The sequence below is a fragment of the Ranitomeya imitator genome, chromosome 2 (genome assembly GCF_032444005.1).
Source record: "Ranitomeya imitator isolate aRanImi1 chromosome 2, aRanImi1.pri, whole genome shotgun sequence".
In the NCBI taxonomy this organism is placed as follows: domain Eukaryota; kingdom Metazoa; phylum Chordata; class Amphibia; order Anura; family Dendrobatidae; genus Ranitomeya; species Ranitomeya imitator.
The window spans coordinates 183,605,146-183,621,656 of record NC_091283.1 but is presented as its reverse complement, the minus strand read 5'-3'; the positions used below and the strand labels follow the sequence as shown (position 1 = coordinate 183,621,656).

Genomic DNA, 16,511 nt, shown 5'->3' with positions numbered 1-16,511 from the left:
CATACTGATAGGGAACCTAGATTGTGAGCCCCAACGGGGACAGTGATGATAATGTGTGCAACCTGTAAAGTGCTGCGGAATATGTTAGCGCTATATAAAAATAAAGATTATTAAAGTGTTGCCCCATAGAAATCATCACTTTCCCAAAGAGAACAGATCTGGGCTGTACTTGACCTTCACCCTAACGTGGGGCCATTACTACCCAACTCATTCATGGGCTCTCATCTTAGGTCTACGCTTCTGCTACAGCGGAAGTTCGTGCAAGTTGTACCAAAGCCAGTCCTGCAAGCCAGAATCTAATTCCTGACCCCAAATTGCCTTTTTTGGCTGAATTTCTACATTGTAACGAGTTTATAATGGTTTTAACATTTGTTTTGTAAGTTCAGTTTATTTTGGATAAACTCAAGAATGTAGAAACGACGTTCCCGACTACCAAGCTGACCATGTGTAGAAGGCTATATAGGAGGGATGGATTTGGGACATCGTACACTTCATCTAAAATGGTCAGTCACCTAACTATGATAAAGCGGACAGTGGCACCAGAGATTGTGACCGGGAAACATTTATCAAAAGTAAAGTGCACTACTAACGATGGCATCAGCAGATATTCAGGGACCCTCCGAATACAAAAATGTTTAGTCAATATTCTAATAAATAACATAACTCACACAAATTTAAAGGGGTATTCTCATCTTGTACTTTCATTCATATTCCGTGGATAGGTCATATCACATGGACAGTAACTCTAAGGCTACTTTCACACTAGCGTCGGGCAGTGGTTACCGACGCTAGCATTGAATGCGCCGCACAACGGGGGCAGCGGATGCATTTTTCCAGCGCATCCGCTGCCCCATTGTGAGGAGTTCCGGCCGCGCATGCGCGGTCGGAAATGGCGGACCATCGGAAGCAAAAAACGTTACATGTAACGTTTTTTGCTCCCGGCGGTCCGTCACGACACGGCACAACCGTCGCACGACTGTTGCGACAAGTGTCAATGCGTCGCAAATGTTAGTCTATGGGGCAAAAACGCATCCTGCAGACAACTTTGCAGGATGCGTTTTTTCCCCTAAACGACGCATTGCGACGTATTGAAAAAAACGCTAGTGTGAAAGTAGCCTAACACCTCTCCAATAAGAGTGGGGTGCATAAGGGTTCAGTTTTCTAGATATATACAAGTCTGCTAGTAGGATCCTTGTGTATTATACATTTATGCCCTACCCTGTGGATATTTTATAAATGTACAAGATGGGAATACACCTTTAAAACGAGGTTATCAACTACTCGCACAATCCCTTCCTAAACAACCCTGAGTAAAATAAAGAAAACCCTTATATTCGCATCACTCACATTGGCTCCATTTTAGAGCTCTCAGCACCAAATCTCCTGCAGCTTGCTGTGACTTTATGTCATGTCACATGAGCGTTGCAGTCAATCAGTGGCCACTAATCAGCTGCAGCGGTCACACCCCAACCCTCTGGAGGTCAGAATTTCATCTGATGAAAGCGTAAGCAAAGCAGCCCATTACTGACCACTGATTGGATGCAGCACTCTCGAGATATAACTATGTCACGCAAACATCCGGAGACCTGGCACCGACAAAGCTGGTGTGGTAGGTAACAAGGTTTTTTGTGTTTTTTTCTAGGGGAACTATTATTTATTTATATAGCACCATTGATTCCACTACAACACTTATATAGTGGACAAGCCCTTTAAGGACAATACATTACATTTATCTTTCAGTATACCTTATGTCCAGTTTCCCCAATTGCGCCTATAGGTCCTTGTGGTCCTGGTGGTCCCTGCAAAAAAGAGTTGAGTTTCACAAGTACATTTGGCAAGTGGTGTAGGAATTATGCCAAAGGAAGAAGAAACTGAAGATGACAACAATTAAAGGAATTGGCTTTAAATATGCGATTCAATGAACCCGATTAGTTAGGTGCTCTTGTAATGTGTCATGAGATGACTCCATATCTATAATAGAACGCTGGGAGCGTCACTCTGTCCGAAGCCTTTATAGACTGCGCAGGCGCAAGCGCCGGCGCAGTCTGGGCCTCACAGAGTGACGCTCCTGGGAGATCGTGGTATGCGTTCACATTGAACGCACACCGCGATCTCCAACAGAGAAGCAGGGACCGTCAGGAGGGTGAGTATCGGCCATATTCACCTGTCCCGTTCCACCGCTGAGCGCCGCCATCTTCCCGGTCTTCGGCCTGTGACCTTCAGTTCAGAGGTCGCGATGACGCGCTTAATGCGCGCCGGCGCCGCCCTCTGACTGACCAGTCACAGCCAGGAGACCGGGAAGATGGCGGCGCCCAGCGGTGGAACAGAGGACAGGTGAATATAGTAAGTGCTGGGGGGCCTGAGCTGGCGGCGATACCGGCACCTGACCCCCACAGCGCGCCGGTGTCCCCGCCTGCTCAGGCCCCCGGATGGGTGCAGCACATGACAGGATGGGGACGCAGGATGGGTGCAGCACATGACAGGATGGGGACGCAGGATGGGTGCAGCACATGACAGGATGGGGACGCAGGATGGGTGCAGCACATGACAGGATGGGGACGCAGGATGGGTGCAGCACATGACAGGATGGGGGCGCAGGATGGGTGCAGCACATGACAGGATGGGGACGCAGGATGGGTGCAGCACATGACAGGATGGGGACGCAGGATGGAGCAGCACATACCAGGATGGAGATCATATACCAATATAAATGCTCGCCACCCGGGCGTAGAACGGGTTCAATAGCTAGTACTAACTATAACCTGCTCAGGGCTGGACTAGTGAGCTGAAGCATTGACAATCTAAAGAAAAAAATGGCTGGCGGACGGAGATGATCAGGACAAAATACACATCTGTAGAATGGTTATACGCAACTTTTGCAACGCAGTGCATGGTGAAACAAAGCCTAAGAGGACACTTAAAAGTCTTCTAAAGAATATAAAAGACATTTACCAGATCTGCATGGGTCTAATGTGTTGTACTAAGCCAATACTATCTTATACAAGTCTGATGTTTGTCATCAAAAGCGGTATATGGAAGCCAAAAAATACCAAATATAACCAATCATAATCCTTACCGGGTTCCCTGGGATTCCCTTTTCCCCTGCTGAGCCGGAGGGTCCTGGAATTCCCTGTAATAATAGTTTGTATGAATAACACCGATTGAGAAAAAGATCACAACTGACATTACTGTCTGGTCACTTACTGGAAAACCACGTGGCCCGACAACTCCTCTCTCTCCCATCTTGCCCTGAACGTATAAACATCTTACTGTGAGTGTCTCATATTCAAGGATATTGTGCCCTATGTTCGTTTGTAATTTCCAAAACAATTTCATATGAGTTACATACCTGAGGTCCAATTAGTCCTTCTTTGCCCTGCACTCCTTGAGGTCCCTATAAGCAGGTTTTTAAGAGGTGAATTATATGTCAGACATCAACACAGCAAAAAGTTTAGGCTACAGATAGAGATATATAATATTATCTAGGTGACCGCCCTTTGCCTTTACCATTTCTTCTAGGTTCTTGAACAGTTTTTGAAGGAACTCGGCAGGAGGTTGTTCCAAACATCTTGGAGAAATGACCACAGATCTTCTGTGGATGTCGCATGTGCAAATCCTTCTGATGTGATCCCAGACAGACTGAATGATGTCAGATCAGGGATCTGAGGGGCAGGATCATTACTTCCAGGACTCCTTGTTCTTCTTTACCTTGAAGATAGTCCTTAATGAAGGTAGATGGATGTTTGGTGTCACTGTCCCGCTGCACAATAAATTTGGAGTCAATCTGACGCCTCCTCGATGGTATTATATATTACTTTTAGGATACCATTAATCCTGACCATAATGACTAATTTTTGTGCTGCTCTCCAAACTGTCAGCGAACAAACTGCCTTCTGTTATAGCCAAATATTTCACATTTTCACTAATTAGTCCAGAGCACCAGCTGCCTTTTTTCTGTACCCCAGTTCCCATTTTTTTGTGAATATTAAATAGTTTGGCCTTCTTTCCATGTTGAAGGTATAGAAGTTTGGCCACAATTCTTTTATGAAGACCACTTCTGAGCAGACTTCTCTGAACAGTAGATGTTACTGGGCCTCATTGATTGTTGCCGGTTGTAAGCTGATGGCACTGCTGGACATCTTCTAAGTTTGAACAGAAGTAAGCCTCATGTGTATTTCATCTGCTCCACTAGGTTTCCTGGACCGACTACTGCATCTAGAGTCCTCACCATTCCTATTTCTTATTGCTTGAACAGCACAACTGTAAACCCCAGTTTGCTTTGAAATATTTACCTGGAAGAGACCTTGTTGATGCAGTGTAACTACCTTGTGTCTTGTTGCTGTGCTTAGTCTTGCCGTGCTGTATGACTTGTGACATGAAAAAAGATGAAGGAATCCTGGAAGTCATGATATGGCCCCTACAGAGACCTGATCTTTGCAGATTTCCTTCAAAAACTGTGTGAAAGTGAACCTAGAAGAAATTATGCTGTTTTGACAGAAATGGGTGTTCACACCAAATATAGATGTGATTTAAGATTTCTATTTTATTCATTCACTTTTCACATTAATTGCTAAAAATAAAGTATTAACATTTGTATGTAAGAAGCTTCATTCTTTGCAGCACTTTTCCACACTTGCGTAAAACCTTACTGTATAACATTGAAATTGTAACAAGTGCAAGTCAAGCAATTATGAAAATCATTGGATCTATAGATAATGTTAATGATTTGCAACTGCTGAAAATATTTTAATACATTTCTCAAAATATTTCAATTTATTCAGTATCAAGTATGAGTGCCACATGCAGAAATACACACAAAATCTGCTTTTTAACACAACTCTAGGCCGCAGCTTGCTGGTTATACTGCTAAGCGCAAAAAACAATCACACAGCCAAAAACATAAGTGTATCTTGTCTATGCCTTGCTATTGCACAACTATTTTAGAGTTGTGCTTTAGCTGTAAATTTTTTTTTACCAAATTGCAGTCAATTTGCACACAAGCCAGAGTCGCATGTGGCTTGCATTAAAGTCTATGGCAAGTGAGTCGCATGTGACTTGAGACTTTTGCAGTAGCAGGAGGTCACAGTGTGACATCATAGGAAATCATTAGATGTGATGTTGTGTAACACATGTTGCCGTGTAGACCTAGTCTAGGGTTTTTTTCTACTAATTTGCTTACCTGACAATGCCATACCATACCTCTGTTATTTCTTCTATAAATTTATGAATAATTTGACAAGTGGGCGCTGCCAATTGGAGGCGTGCTTCTCACACCAATTAGTGCTGACTTGTAGGGCCACACCCCTTTTAATAAGGAGAATGGTTCTACCTAGTTGTAAAGTTTTATTTACATTTTCAGGAGGAATACAGAAGAACATCACAGCACAGACAGAATGAGTAAAGATGCTTCAGAACTGTTATTTTATGGGGAGCAAAAACAATTACTAAATCAAGACATGCTAGATGTGCGGAAAGTGCCTCTTTAAAGGAGATTATATATATATATATATATATATATATATATATATATATATATATATATATATATACACATACACACAGTGCCTTGGGAAAGTATTATATCATGCTTCAAACAAATGTAAATTTTTGGTGAAGAGTCAACAAGTGGAACACAATTGTGAAGTTGAACGAAATGTATTGGTTATTTTAAATTTTTGTGGAAATTTAAAAACTGAAAAGTGGGGCGTGCAATATTATTTGGCCCCTTTACTTTCAGTGCAGCAAACTCACTCCAGAAGTTCATTGTGGATCTCTGAATGATTAAATGTTGTCCTAAATGCCTAACGATGATACATATAATCCACCTGTGTGTAATCAAGTCTCCGTATAAATGCACCTGCTCTGTGATAGTCTCAGGGTTCTGTTTGAAGCACAGAGAGCATCATGAAGACCCAGGAACACAACAGGCAGGTCCGTGATACTGTTGTGGAGAAATTTAAAGCCGGATTTGGATACAAAATTATTTCCAAACTTTAAACATCCCAAGGAGCACTGTGCAAGCGATCATATTGAAATGGAAAGAGTATCATACACTGCAAATCTACCAAGACCCGGCCGTCCCTCTGAACTTTCATGTCAAGCAAGAAGACTTATCAGAGATGCAGCCAAGAGGACCATGATCACTCTGGATGAACTGCAGAGATCTACAGCTGAGGTGGGACAGTCTGTCCATCGGACAACAATCAGTCGTACACTGCACAAATCTGGCCTTTATGGAAGATGGCAAGAAGAAAGCCATTTCTCAAAGATATCCATAAAAAGTGTCGTTTAAAGTTTGCAGCAAGCTGCCTGGGGGAGACACCAAACATGTAGAAGGTGGTGCTCTGGTCAGATTAAACCAAAATCGAACTTTTTGGCAACAATGCCAAACGATATGTTTGGCGTCAAGGCAACACAACTCATCACCCTGAACACACCATCCCCACTGTCAAACATGGTGGTGGCAGCATCATGGTTTGGGCCTGCTTTTCTTCAGCAGGGACAGGGAAGATGGTTAAAATTGATGGGAAGATGGATGGAGCCAAATACATGACCGTTCTTGAAGAAAACCTGTTGGAGTCTGCAAAAGATCTGAGACTGGGACAGAGATTTGTCTTCCAACAAGACAATGATCCCAAACATAAAGCAAAATCTACTATGGAATGGTTCACAAATAAACGTATCCAGGTGTTAGAATGACACTCAGTTTGAAAAAAAAAATCGCAGTAATCAATCTGAGTGTTTTTGGTTTTACTATTCTCTTTTGTGTCTTCAGGTTTCTTGGTGGTGTGTGAACATGTTCCTACAGACTTGTTCACTGTGCAAGTAGCCCATGTGTTCCTGTTTCCAGGTGTTAGAATGGCCAAGTCAAAGTCCAGACCTCAATCCAATCGAGAATCTGTGGAAAGAGCTGAAAACTGCTGTTCACAAACGATCTCCATCAAACCTCACTGAGCTCGAGCTGTTTGCCAAGGAAGAATGGGCAAGAATTTCAGTCTCTCGATGTACAAAGCTAATAGAGACAGACCCCAAGTGACTGACAGCTGTAATCGCAGCAAAAGGTGGCGCAACAAAGTATTAAGTTACAGGGGCCAAATAATATTGCACGCCCCACTTTTCAGTTTTTGAATTTCCACAAAAATTTAAATTAACCAAATTTTCGTTCAACTTCGCATTTGCGTTCCACTTGTTGTTGATTCTTCACCAAAAATTTATATTTGGTATCTTTATGTTAGATTACCGACAGGTGGGAAAAGGCTGAAAAGTTCCAGGGGGGGCTGAATACTTTCGCAAGGCACTGTGTATAATAGTTATATGAAAAAGTTTGGGCACCCCTATTAATCTTAAGCTTAATGTTTTATAAAAAATGATTTTTTTTCCAACAGCTATTTCAGTTTCATATATCTAATAACTGTTGGACACAGTAATGTTTCTGCCTTGAAATGAGGTTTATTGTACTAACAGAAAATGTGCAATCTGCATTTAAACAAAATTTGACAGGTGCATAAGTATGGGCACCCCACCAGAAAAGTGACATGGTCGCCGAGCATGGACAGCCCTCTTCAAATGATCCCACAGATGTTCAATGATATTCAGGTCTGGGGACTGGGATGGCCATTCCAGAACAGTGTAATTGTTCCTCTGCATGAATGCCTGAGTAAATTTGGAGCGGTGTTTTGGATAATTGTTTTGCTGAAGGATCCACCCCCTGCGTAACTTCAACTTTGTCACTGATTCATGAACATTGTCAAGAATCTGCTGATACCGAGAGGAATCCATGCGTCCCTCAACTTTAACAAGATTCCCGTTGACGGCATTGGCCACACAGTCCCAAAGCATGATGGAACCGCCAGCAAATTTTATTGTGGGTAGCAAGTGTTTTTCTTGCAATGCTGTGTTTTTTGGCCGCCATGCATAACGCCTTTTTGCATGACCAAACAACTCAATCTTGGTTTCATCAGTCCACAAGACCTTCTTCCAAAAAGAAATGGGCTTCTCCAAATGTGCTTTTGCATACCTCAGCCGACTCTGTTTGTGGCGTGCTTGCAGAAACTGCTTCTTTCGTATCACTCTCCCATACAGCTTCTCCTTCTGCAAAGTGCGTTGTATAGTTGACCGATGCACAGTGACACCATCTGCAGCAAGTTGATGCTGCAGCTCTCTGGAGGTGGTCTGAGGATTGTCCTTGACTGATCTCACCATTCTTCTTCTCTGCCTTTCTGATGTTTTTCTTGGCCTGCCACTTCTGGCCTTAACAAGAACTGTACCTGCGTTCTTCCATTTCCTTACTATGTTCCTCACAGTGGTAATTGACAGGTTACATCTCTGAGACAGCTTTTTGTATCCTTCCCCTGAACAACTATGTTGAATAATCTTTGTTTTCAGATCATTAGACAGTTGTTTTGAGGAGCCCATGATGCCACTCTTCAGAGGAGATTCAACAGGAGAACGACTTGCATGTGGCCACTTTAAGTAGCTTTTCTCATGATTGCATACACCTGGCTATGAAGTTCAAAGCTCAATGAGGTTAGAAAACCAAAAAAAAAGTGCTTTAGTAAGTTAGTAAAAAGTAGGTAGGAGTATTTAAAACAAGAAAATGATAAGGGTGCCCATACTTATGCACCTGTCAAATTTTGTTTGAATGCAGATTGCACATTTTCTGTTAGTACAATAAACCTCATTTCAGGGCAGAAACATTACTGTGTCCAACAGTTATTAGATATATGAAACTGAAATAGCTGTTGCAAAAAAAAACAATTTTTATAAAACATTAAGCTTAAGATTAATAGGGGTGCCCAAACTTTTCCCGTCTCCCATGACAGCACACCTGAGAGAGAGGGATCCGCCCAGTCGGGACAGGAAACCTACCGAAACAAAAGGGCGGTACCTCTCCCTCGCTTCAGTTGGGTTTCCTGTCCTGATGGGAACCCTTGTGCTGAATCACGGCGGTACTTTTTTATTTTTATCGTGCTTGATTGAAGATCCTCTTACCCACTCCCGTCCCGGCACTTGAAGCGCAGGCAGAACGCCTGTGTGTCGGCCTTCGGGTTGCTGGTAGCGCCGTCCGCAGAGCCCTCGGGCTCTTGCGTACGCGCGGGCGTTGGTCCAGCGCAGTCCGGATCTCTGGAGCCATTCTGCGGCTGCCACGCCGCTCTCTCCCCCTCTGTTGGGCGACTTCCGGTGCGCGGCTGGCGTGCGGCAACAGAGCACGCTGGGAATGGGCGTGCCTGCTTGACGTCAGAGAGGCGCGCCGGATCCAAGATGGCGGCGCCCATGGAGTAAGACGCCGGTGATAATGCAAGCTTTCCGGCGGTGTTTTTTTGAGGGGGAGAGGAGCGACTATAGTTACCGGAAGAGGCGGGGAGCGCTGTGGAAAGACCCCTTATTAAGGGGGTGGCTGCACTAGATCGCTGCTCATTTCCATACAGTTTCCAGAGATGGAGGGTATGGAGCAGCAGCAGCAGCTATTACAGCAGCAACAGCAGCAGCAAGAGCCCTTATCGGGCGATACATCTGCTCATCATCATGCGAAAAAAAATAGCCGTTCAAGTGGAAGGAGCAGCAATCGTCCTAGTCGGACATCTCAGGACTCTTCATCATCCAGGAGGAATGTTCCCCGTGCTCCCAGTCCGCCTCGGAATCCGGTACCCTTTATGGTCAGCGGGTGGTGAGTGATCTACGTGAATGTCACCCTGGTGGTAATGGGCTACATTTTCTGTTTGCTTGGCAGGCGCCGAGGAAGGCTAGCTCCAAGACAAAGAATAAAGAATGTGCCCTTTGTAAAGTCCCATTGGCAGTTCAATGGCAGAAAAGTCTTTGTATAGATTGTACTCAAAAGACTATCCAGGAAGAGACCCCTGACTTTGCCTCTAGTCTTAGAGCAATAATCAGAGCCGAAGTACAAGACTCTGTTAAAGCAGCCCTTAAGAAAAAGGGTAGTAAACACCCTGAACCAGTTTCGGTTTCTGAAGTGTCTCCTTCTGATGAGGAAGGTCAGGTGGAACCGTTATCTCCCTGCTCCTCTTCTCCTAAGTCCTCTGACTCCTCTTCTGATAGTGATGTGGGAGGCCGTCCGTGCTTTCTTACTGAGAACACGGACAAGTTAGTAAAAGCCGTTAGAGCTTCAATGGGCCTTAAGGATGAGAAAGCGGCCAAGTCCCTGGAAGACATAATGTTTGGTGGTTTAGAGGAAAAGAGGAAACATACCTTTCCCGTCAATTCTAGAATAAAAGCCCTTATAGAAAAAGAGTGGAAGAAACCAGAAAAATCGGGTAACCTTCCCTCGGCTTCTAAAAGACGTTACCCCTTTGAGGATAAAGATTCAGAGACTTGGGATAAGGTTCCAAAAATCGATGGTGCGGTTGCTAGATCATCTAAAAAGTTATCCCTTCCCTTAGAAGATTCTGGTGTATTAAGGGATCCCTTAGATAAAAAAGCAGATGGGTTCCTAAGACACACCTGGGAAGCAACTGCAGGAGGCTTGAAACCAGCAATCGCGGGAACCTGTGTCTCTCGCTCCCTTATTGTCTGGTTGCAGCAGATAGAGGAGCAACTGAAGTCGAAGGCCCCGAGAGATGAAATTCTAACAAATGTAACTTTGGCTAAAGGGGCAGCTGCCTTCGTAGCGGATTCCTCAGCAGACTCTGTAAGACTGGCAGCTAGGGCCGCATGTTTATCTAATGCGGCTAGACGTGCTCTCTGGTTGAAGGGATGCCCGGGGGATTTACCTTCAAAAAATAGACTTTGCTCTATACCATGTGATGGCCATTTTCTCTTCGGTCAAAAGTTGGAAGACATTTTAGAGAAAGCTGGAGATAGAAAAAAGGGATTCCCTCGTTTTCCTGTGGACTTTAGAAGACCTTATTTTCGGAGGGGCAAATTTAGCAGGGGCCGCCCCCCGGGAGATAGAAGGAATTGGGACTCTCGAGACAGAAGGGGGTCTGGATATATGTTTAAAGGTCCCTCAACATCGGCAAAAAAGCCCTCCCAATGACGCCAGGCCGGAGGTGGGGGGAAGGCTTTCATCTTTTCTCTCAGCCTGGGTAGATATCTCCCCCAGTCGTTGGGCTCTAAAGGTCATCGAACACGGCTTAAGAATAGATTTTGTTTTTCCACCGCAACAAACTTTTGTTTTAACGCCCCAAAGAAAAACCCCGGAGGAGCAGCTAACCTTGGAGGCAGAGGTACTGGAGCTCGTATCAAAACGGGTTCTAGTGGAGGTCCCGGGGGAAGAGCAGGGAAAAGGTTTTTACTCTCCTCTTTTTCTCATACGAAAACCAGATGGGTCCCTGAGAACTATTATCAATTTAAAGAACCTAAATCGGTCAATAGTAAACTGCTCCTTCAAAATGGAGTCGGTGAATACGGCCATAAAACTCTTGTTCCCAGGTTGCTTCATGGTGGCCATAGACCTAAAGGACGCCTATTACCACGTCCCAATTCATCAAGACCACCAAAAATTCCTAAGACTGACGGTTTATATACAAGGTTGTCTCATGCACTATCAATATGCTGCCCTACCATTCGGCCTATCAATAGCACCGAGAATTTTCACAAAATTGGTGTCAGAGGTCATGTCCTTCCTCCGCTCCCAGAATGTAGTTATAGTTCCGTATCTGGACGACTTCCTTGTAATAGGGAACTCATCAACACATTGCCAGACACAAATAGAACAAGTCTTATCAACGCTACAGCGATTGGGGTGGAAAATAAATCTTGCCAAGTCAAGGTTGACGCCGGAGCTAGTGCAATCTTTTCTGGGTTTAGTCCTGGATTCCAGGCGTCAGCTTTGTCTTTTGCCAGAAAACAAACTGGTCAAAATTCAAAATCTTGTAGAGTCAGCGATTCATCACCCCGTAATGACATTGAGAAGGGCAATGTCCCTGTTGGGTTCTCTAACTTCATGTATACCGGCAGTAAGATGGGCATAGTTCCATTTAAGACAATTACAATGGGAGGTCCTGTCAGCGCAGAGGTGGTTAAAAGGGCATTTAGAGGGGAAACTACGCCTTTCATTAGAGGTAACAGATTCCCTAAAATGGTGGGCGGTAAGAGACCATTTGATATCAGGGGTCCAGTGGATAACTCCGATATATCAAATCATAACCACAGATGCAAGCGGTTCAGGATGGGGAGCTCATTTGGGGACTCTCTCAGTTCAGGGATCTTGGTCCCAATCAGAATCACAACAAGCGTCAAACCTGAGAGAGTTATGGGCAGTAGAAAAAGCTGTGAAACATTTCCTACCCATCCTCCAGGGTCATCACACCAGGGTCATGTCAGACAATCGCGCTGTAGTCGCATATATCAACCACCAAGGGGGGACGAGATCCCCTTCCCTGATGAAGTCAGCATCTGTCCTCCTACAACTAGCGGAGCGCCACCTACTCTCCCTCTCGGCTCTCCATATAAAGGGAGTCGAGAATACGAAAGCAGACTTCCTAAGTCGCAAAACACTGAAACAAGGAGAGTGGTCTTTGAATCCCCGAGTGTTTCAACAGATAGTGCAGGCTTGGGGCCTACCTGTGATAGATTTGTTTGCCACCCTAAACAACAGGAAAGTAGAGAACTTCTGTTCACTAGACCCAAGAGAAAAACCCTTTGCAGTAGATGCCCTCCACATACAATGGAATTTCAGTCTCGCATATGTGTTTCCACCAATAGCGATGATTCCGACGGTAGTGAGAAAAATCAGAATGGAGCAGGCGAGAGTAATTTTGATTGCTCCATTCTGGCCAAAAAGATCTTGGTTCCTCCCTCCTGAGACAAATGTCAGTGACCGATCCATGGATCCTGACAGAAATTCCGGACCTGCTTACTCAGGGTCCAATATGCCACTCTCAAGTGAAGGGCTTCCATCTTGCAGCCTGGAATTTGAGAGGGCATTACTGAGTAGGCAGGGGTTTTCACCAGGGCTTGTCTCCACCTTGTTGAAAAGTAGAAAACCAGTTACATCAAGGATATATGGCAGGACATGGAAAAAGTTTCTAGATTTTTCAGGGCAACCTTTGGGGGACAAAGCTCCTGTGGGTACTATTTTAGAATTTTTACAGGCGGGGTTGCAGTTGGGATTAGCAACTAATACGCTCAAGGTACAAGTGTCGGCATTAGGAGCCTTGTATAACTGTAATCTGGCCTCCAATAGATGGGTGTCCCGCTTTATTAAATCGTGTAGTAGGTCTAGACCAGTGGTAATTCAGAGGGTTCCTCCATGGGATTTAAATCTGGTGTTAGAAGCTCTGACTAGTGTTCCGTTTGAACCCTTGCAGGAGTCATCAATAAAAATACTTACACTTAAGACAGTACTTCTGGTAGCGTTGACATCAGCCCGTAGGGTGTTATGAAGGCAATCCAGGGACACAGTGTGCCAGCAATCAGAGCACATGCAGTGATCTGAGAATAACCCAAAAACAATAGAACGAGCTCTGAGACGTGGAATCTCTGTAGACCGCAATACCTGAACCTATCCTAAATACAACTAAAGGCAGCTGTGGATTGCGCCTGTCACTACCTATGCAACTCGGCACAGCCTGAGGAGCTGACTAGCCTGAAGATAGAAAAACAAGCCTGACTTGCCTCAGAGAAATACCCCAAAGGAAAAGGCAGCCCCCCACATATAATGACTGTTAGCAAGATGAAAAGACAAACGTAGGGATGAAATAGATTCAGCAAAGTGAGGCCCGATATTCTAGACAGAGCGAGGATAGCAAAGAGAACTTTGCAGTCTACAAAAAACCCTAAAGCAAAAAACCACGCAAAGGGGGCAAAAAGACCCACCGTGCCGAACTAACGGCACGGCGGTGCACCCTTTGCGTCTCAGAGCTTCCAGCAAAAACGAATAGACAAGCTGGACAGAAAAAGTAGCAACAAAAGCAAAGAAGCACTTATCTAAGCAGAGCAGCAGGCCACAGGAAAGATCCAGAAGCTCAGGTCCAACACTGGAACATTGACAAGGAGCAAGGAAGACAGAATCAGGTGGAGTTAAATAACAAAGCAGCCAACGAGCTCACCAGAACACCTGAGGGAGGAAGCTCAGAAGCTGCAGTACCACTTGTGACCACAGGAGTGAATTCAGCCACAGAATTCACAACAGTACCCCCCCCTTGAGGAGGGGTCACCGAACCCTCACCAGAGCCCCCAGGCCGACCAGGATGAGCCACATGAAAGGCACGAACAAGATCTGGAGCATGGACATCAGAGGCAAAAACCCAGGAATTATCTTCCTGAGCATAACCCTTCCATTTAACCAGATACTGGAGTTTCCGTCTAGAAACACGAGAATCCAAAATTTTCTCCACAATATACTCCAATTCCCCCTCCACCAAAACCGGGGCAGGAGGCTCAACAGATGGAACCATAGGTGCCACGTATCTCCGCAACAACGACCTATGGAATACATTATTTATGGAAAAGGAGTCTGGGAGGGTCAGACGAAAAGACACAGGATTGAGAATCTCAGAAATCCTATACGGACCAATAAAACGAGGTTTAAATTTAGGAGAGGAAACCTTCATAGGAATATGACGAGAAGATAACCAAACCAGATCCCCAACACGAAGTCGGGGACCCACACGGCGTCTGCGATTAGCGAAAAGTTGAGCCTTCTCCTGGGACAAGGTCAAATTGTCCACTACCTGAGTCCAGATCTGCTGCAACCTGTCCACCACAGAATCCACACCAGGACAGTCCGAAGACTCAACCTGTCCTGAAGAGAAACGAGGATGGAACCCAGAATTGCAGAAAAATGGAGAGACCAAGGTAGCCGAGCTGGCCCGATTATTAAGGGCGAACTCAGCCAACGGCAAAAAGGACACCCAATCATCCTGGTCTGCAGAGACAAAACATCTCAGATATGTCTCCAAGGTCTGATTGGTTCGTTCGGTCTGGCCATTAGTCTGAGGATGGAAAGCCGAGGAAAAAGACAGGTCAATGCCCATCCTACCACAAAAGGCTCGCCAAAACCTCGAAACAAACTGGGAACCTCTGTCAGAAACAATATTCTCAGGAATGCCATGCAAACGAACCACATGCTGGAAGAACAAAGGCACCAAATCAGAGGAGGAAGGCAATTTAACCAAGGGCACCAGATGGACCATTTTAGAAAAGCGATCACAGACCACCCAAATGACTGACATCTTTTGAGAAACGGGAAGGTCAGAAATGAAATCCATTGAAATATGTGTCCAAGGCCTCTTTGGGACCGGCAAGGGCAAAAGCAACCCACTGGCACGTGAACAGCAGGGCTTAGCCCTAGCACAAATCCCACAGGACTGCACAAAAGTACGTACATCCCGTGACAGAGATGGCCACCAGAAGGATCTAGCCACTAACTCTCTGGTACCAAATATTCCAGGATGACCAGCCAACACCGAACAATGAAGTTCAGAGATAACTTTAGTAGTCCACCTATCAGGGACGAACAGTTTTTCCGCCGGACAACGATCAGGTTTATTCGCCTGAAATTTTTGCAACACTCGCCGCAAATCAGGGGAGATGGCAGACACAATGACTCCTTCCTTGAGGATACTCGCCGGCTCAGATGAACCCGGAGAGTCGGGCACAAAACTCCTAGACAGAGCATCCGCCTTCACATTTTTAGAGCCCGGAAGGTACGAAATCACAAAATCGAAGCGGGTAAAAAATAACGACCAACGGGCCTGTCTAGGATTCAAGCGCTTGGCAGACTCGAGATAAGTAAGGTTCTTATGATCAGTCAATACCACCACGCGATGCTTAGCTCCTTCAAGCCAATGACGCCATTCCTCGAATGCCCACTTCATGGCCAGCAACTCTCGGTTGCCCACATCATAATTACGCTCAGCAGCCGAAAACTTCCTGGAAAAGAAAGCACATGGTTTCAACACTGAGCAACCAGAACCTCTCTGTGACAAAACCGCCCCTGCTCCAATCTCAGAAGCATCAACCTCGACCTGAAACGGAAGAGAAACATCTGGTTGACACAACACAGGGGCAGAAGAAAAACGACGCTTCAACTCCTGAAAAGCTTCCACAGCAGCAGAAGACCAATTAACCAAATCAGCACCCTTCTTGGTCAAATCGGTCAATGGTTTGGCAATGCTAGAAAAATTACAGATGAAGCGACGATAAAAATTAGCAAAGCCCAGGAATTTTTGCAGACTTTTCAGAGATGTCGGCTGAGTCCAATCCTGGATGGCTTGGACCTTAACCGGATCCATCTCGATAGTAGAAGGGGAAAAGATGAACCCCAAAAATGAAACTTTCTGCACCCCGAAGAGACACTTTGATCCCTTCACAAACAAAGAATTAGCACGCAGGACCTGGAAAACCATTCTGACCTGCTTCACATGAGAGTCCCAATCATCTGAGAAGATCAAAATGTCATCCAAGTAAACAATCAGGAATTTATCCAGATACTCACGGAAGATGTCATGCATAAAAGACTGAAACACAGATGGAGCATTGGCAAGTCCGAACGGCATCACTAGATACTCAAAATGACCCTCGGGCGTATTAAATGCAGTTTTCCATTC

General features: G+C 45.0%; 1 protein-coding gene across 1 annotated transcript in view; it reads right to left on the bottom strand.

Moving 5' to 3' along the window:
• COL27A1 (collagen type XXVII alpha 1 chain) overlaps positions 1–16,511 on the bottom strand; it is a 407,011-nt gene that overhangs the window by 106,857 nt on the left and 283,643 nt on the right. The window contains exons 30-33 of the mRNA XM_069748227.1: positions 3,350–3,394; positions 3,205–3,249; positions 3,077–3,130; positions 1,746–1,799 (exon numbers count right to left, since the gene is read on the bottom strand). Coding sequence (XP_069604328.1) covers positions 1,746–1,799; positions 3,077–3,130; positions 3,205–3,249; positions 3,350–3,394 — 198 coding nt within the window. The remainder of the gene's footprint in view (positions 1–1,745; positions 1,800–3,076; positions 3,131–3,204; positions 3,250–3,349; positions 3,395–16,511) is intronic.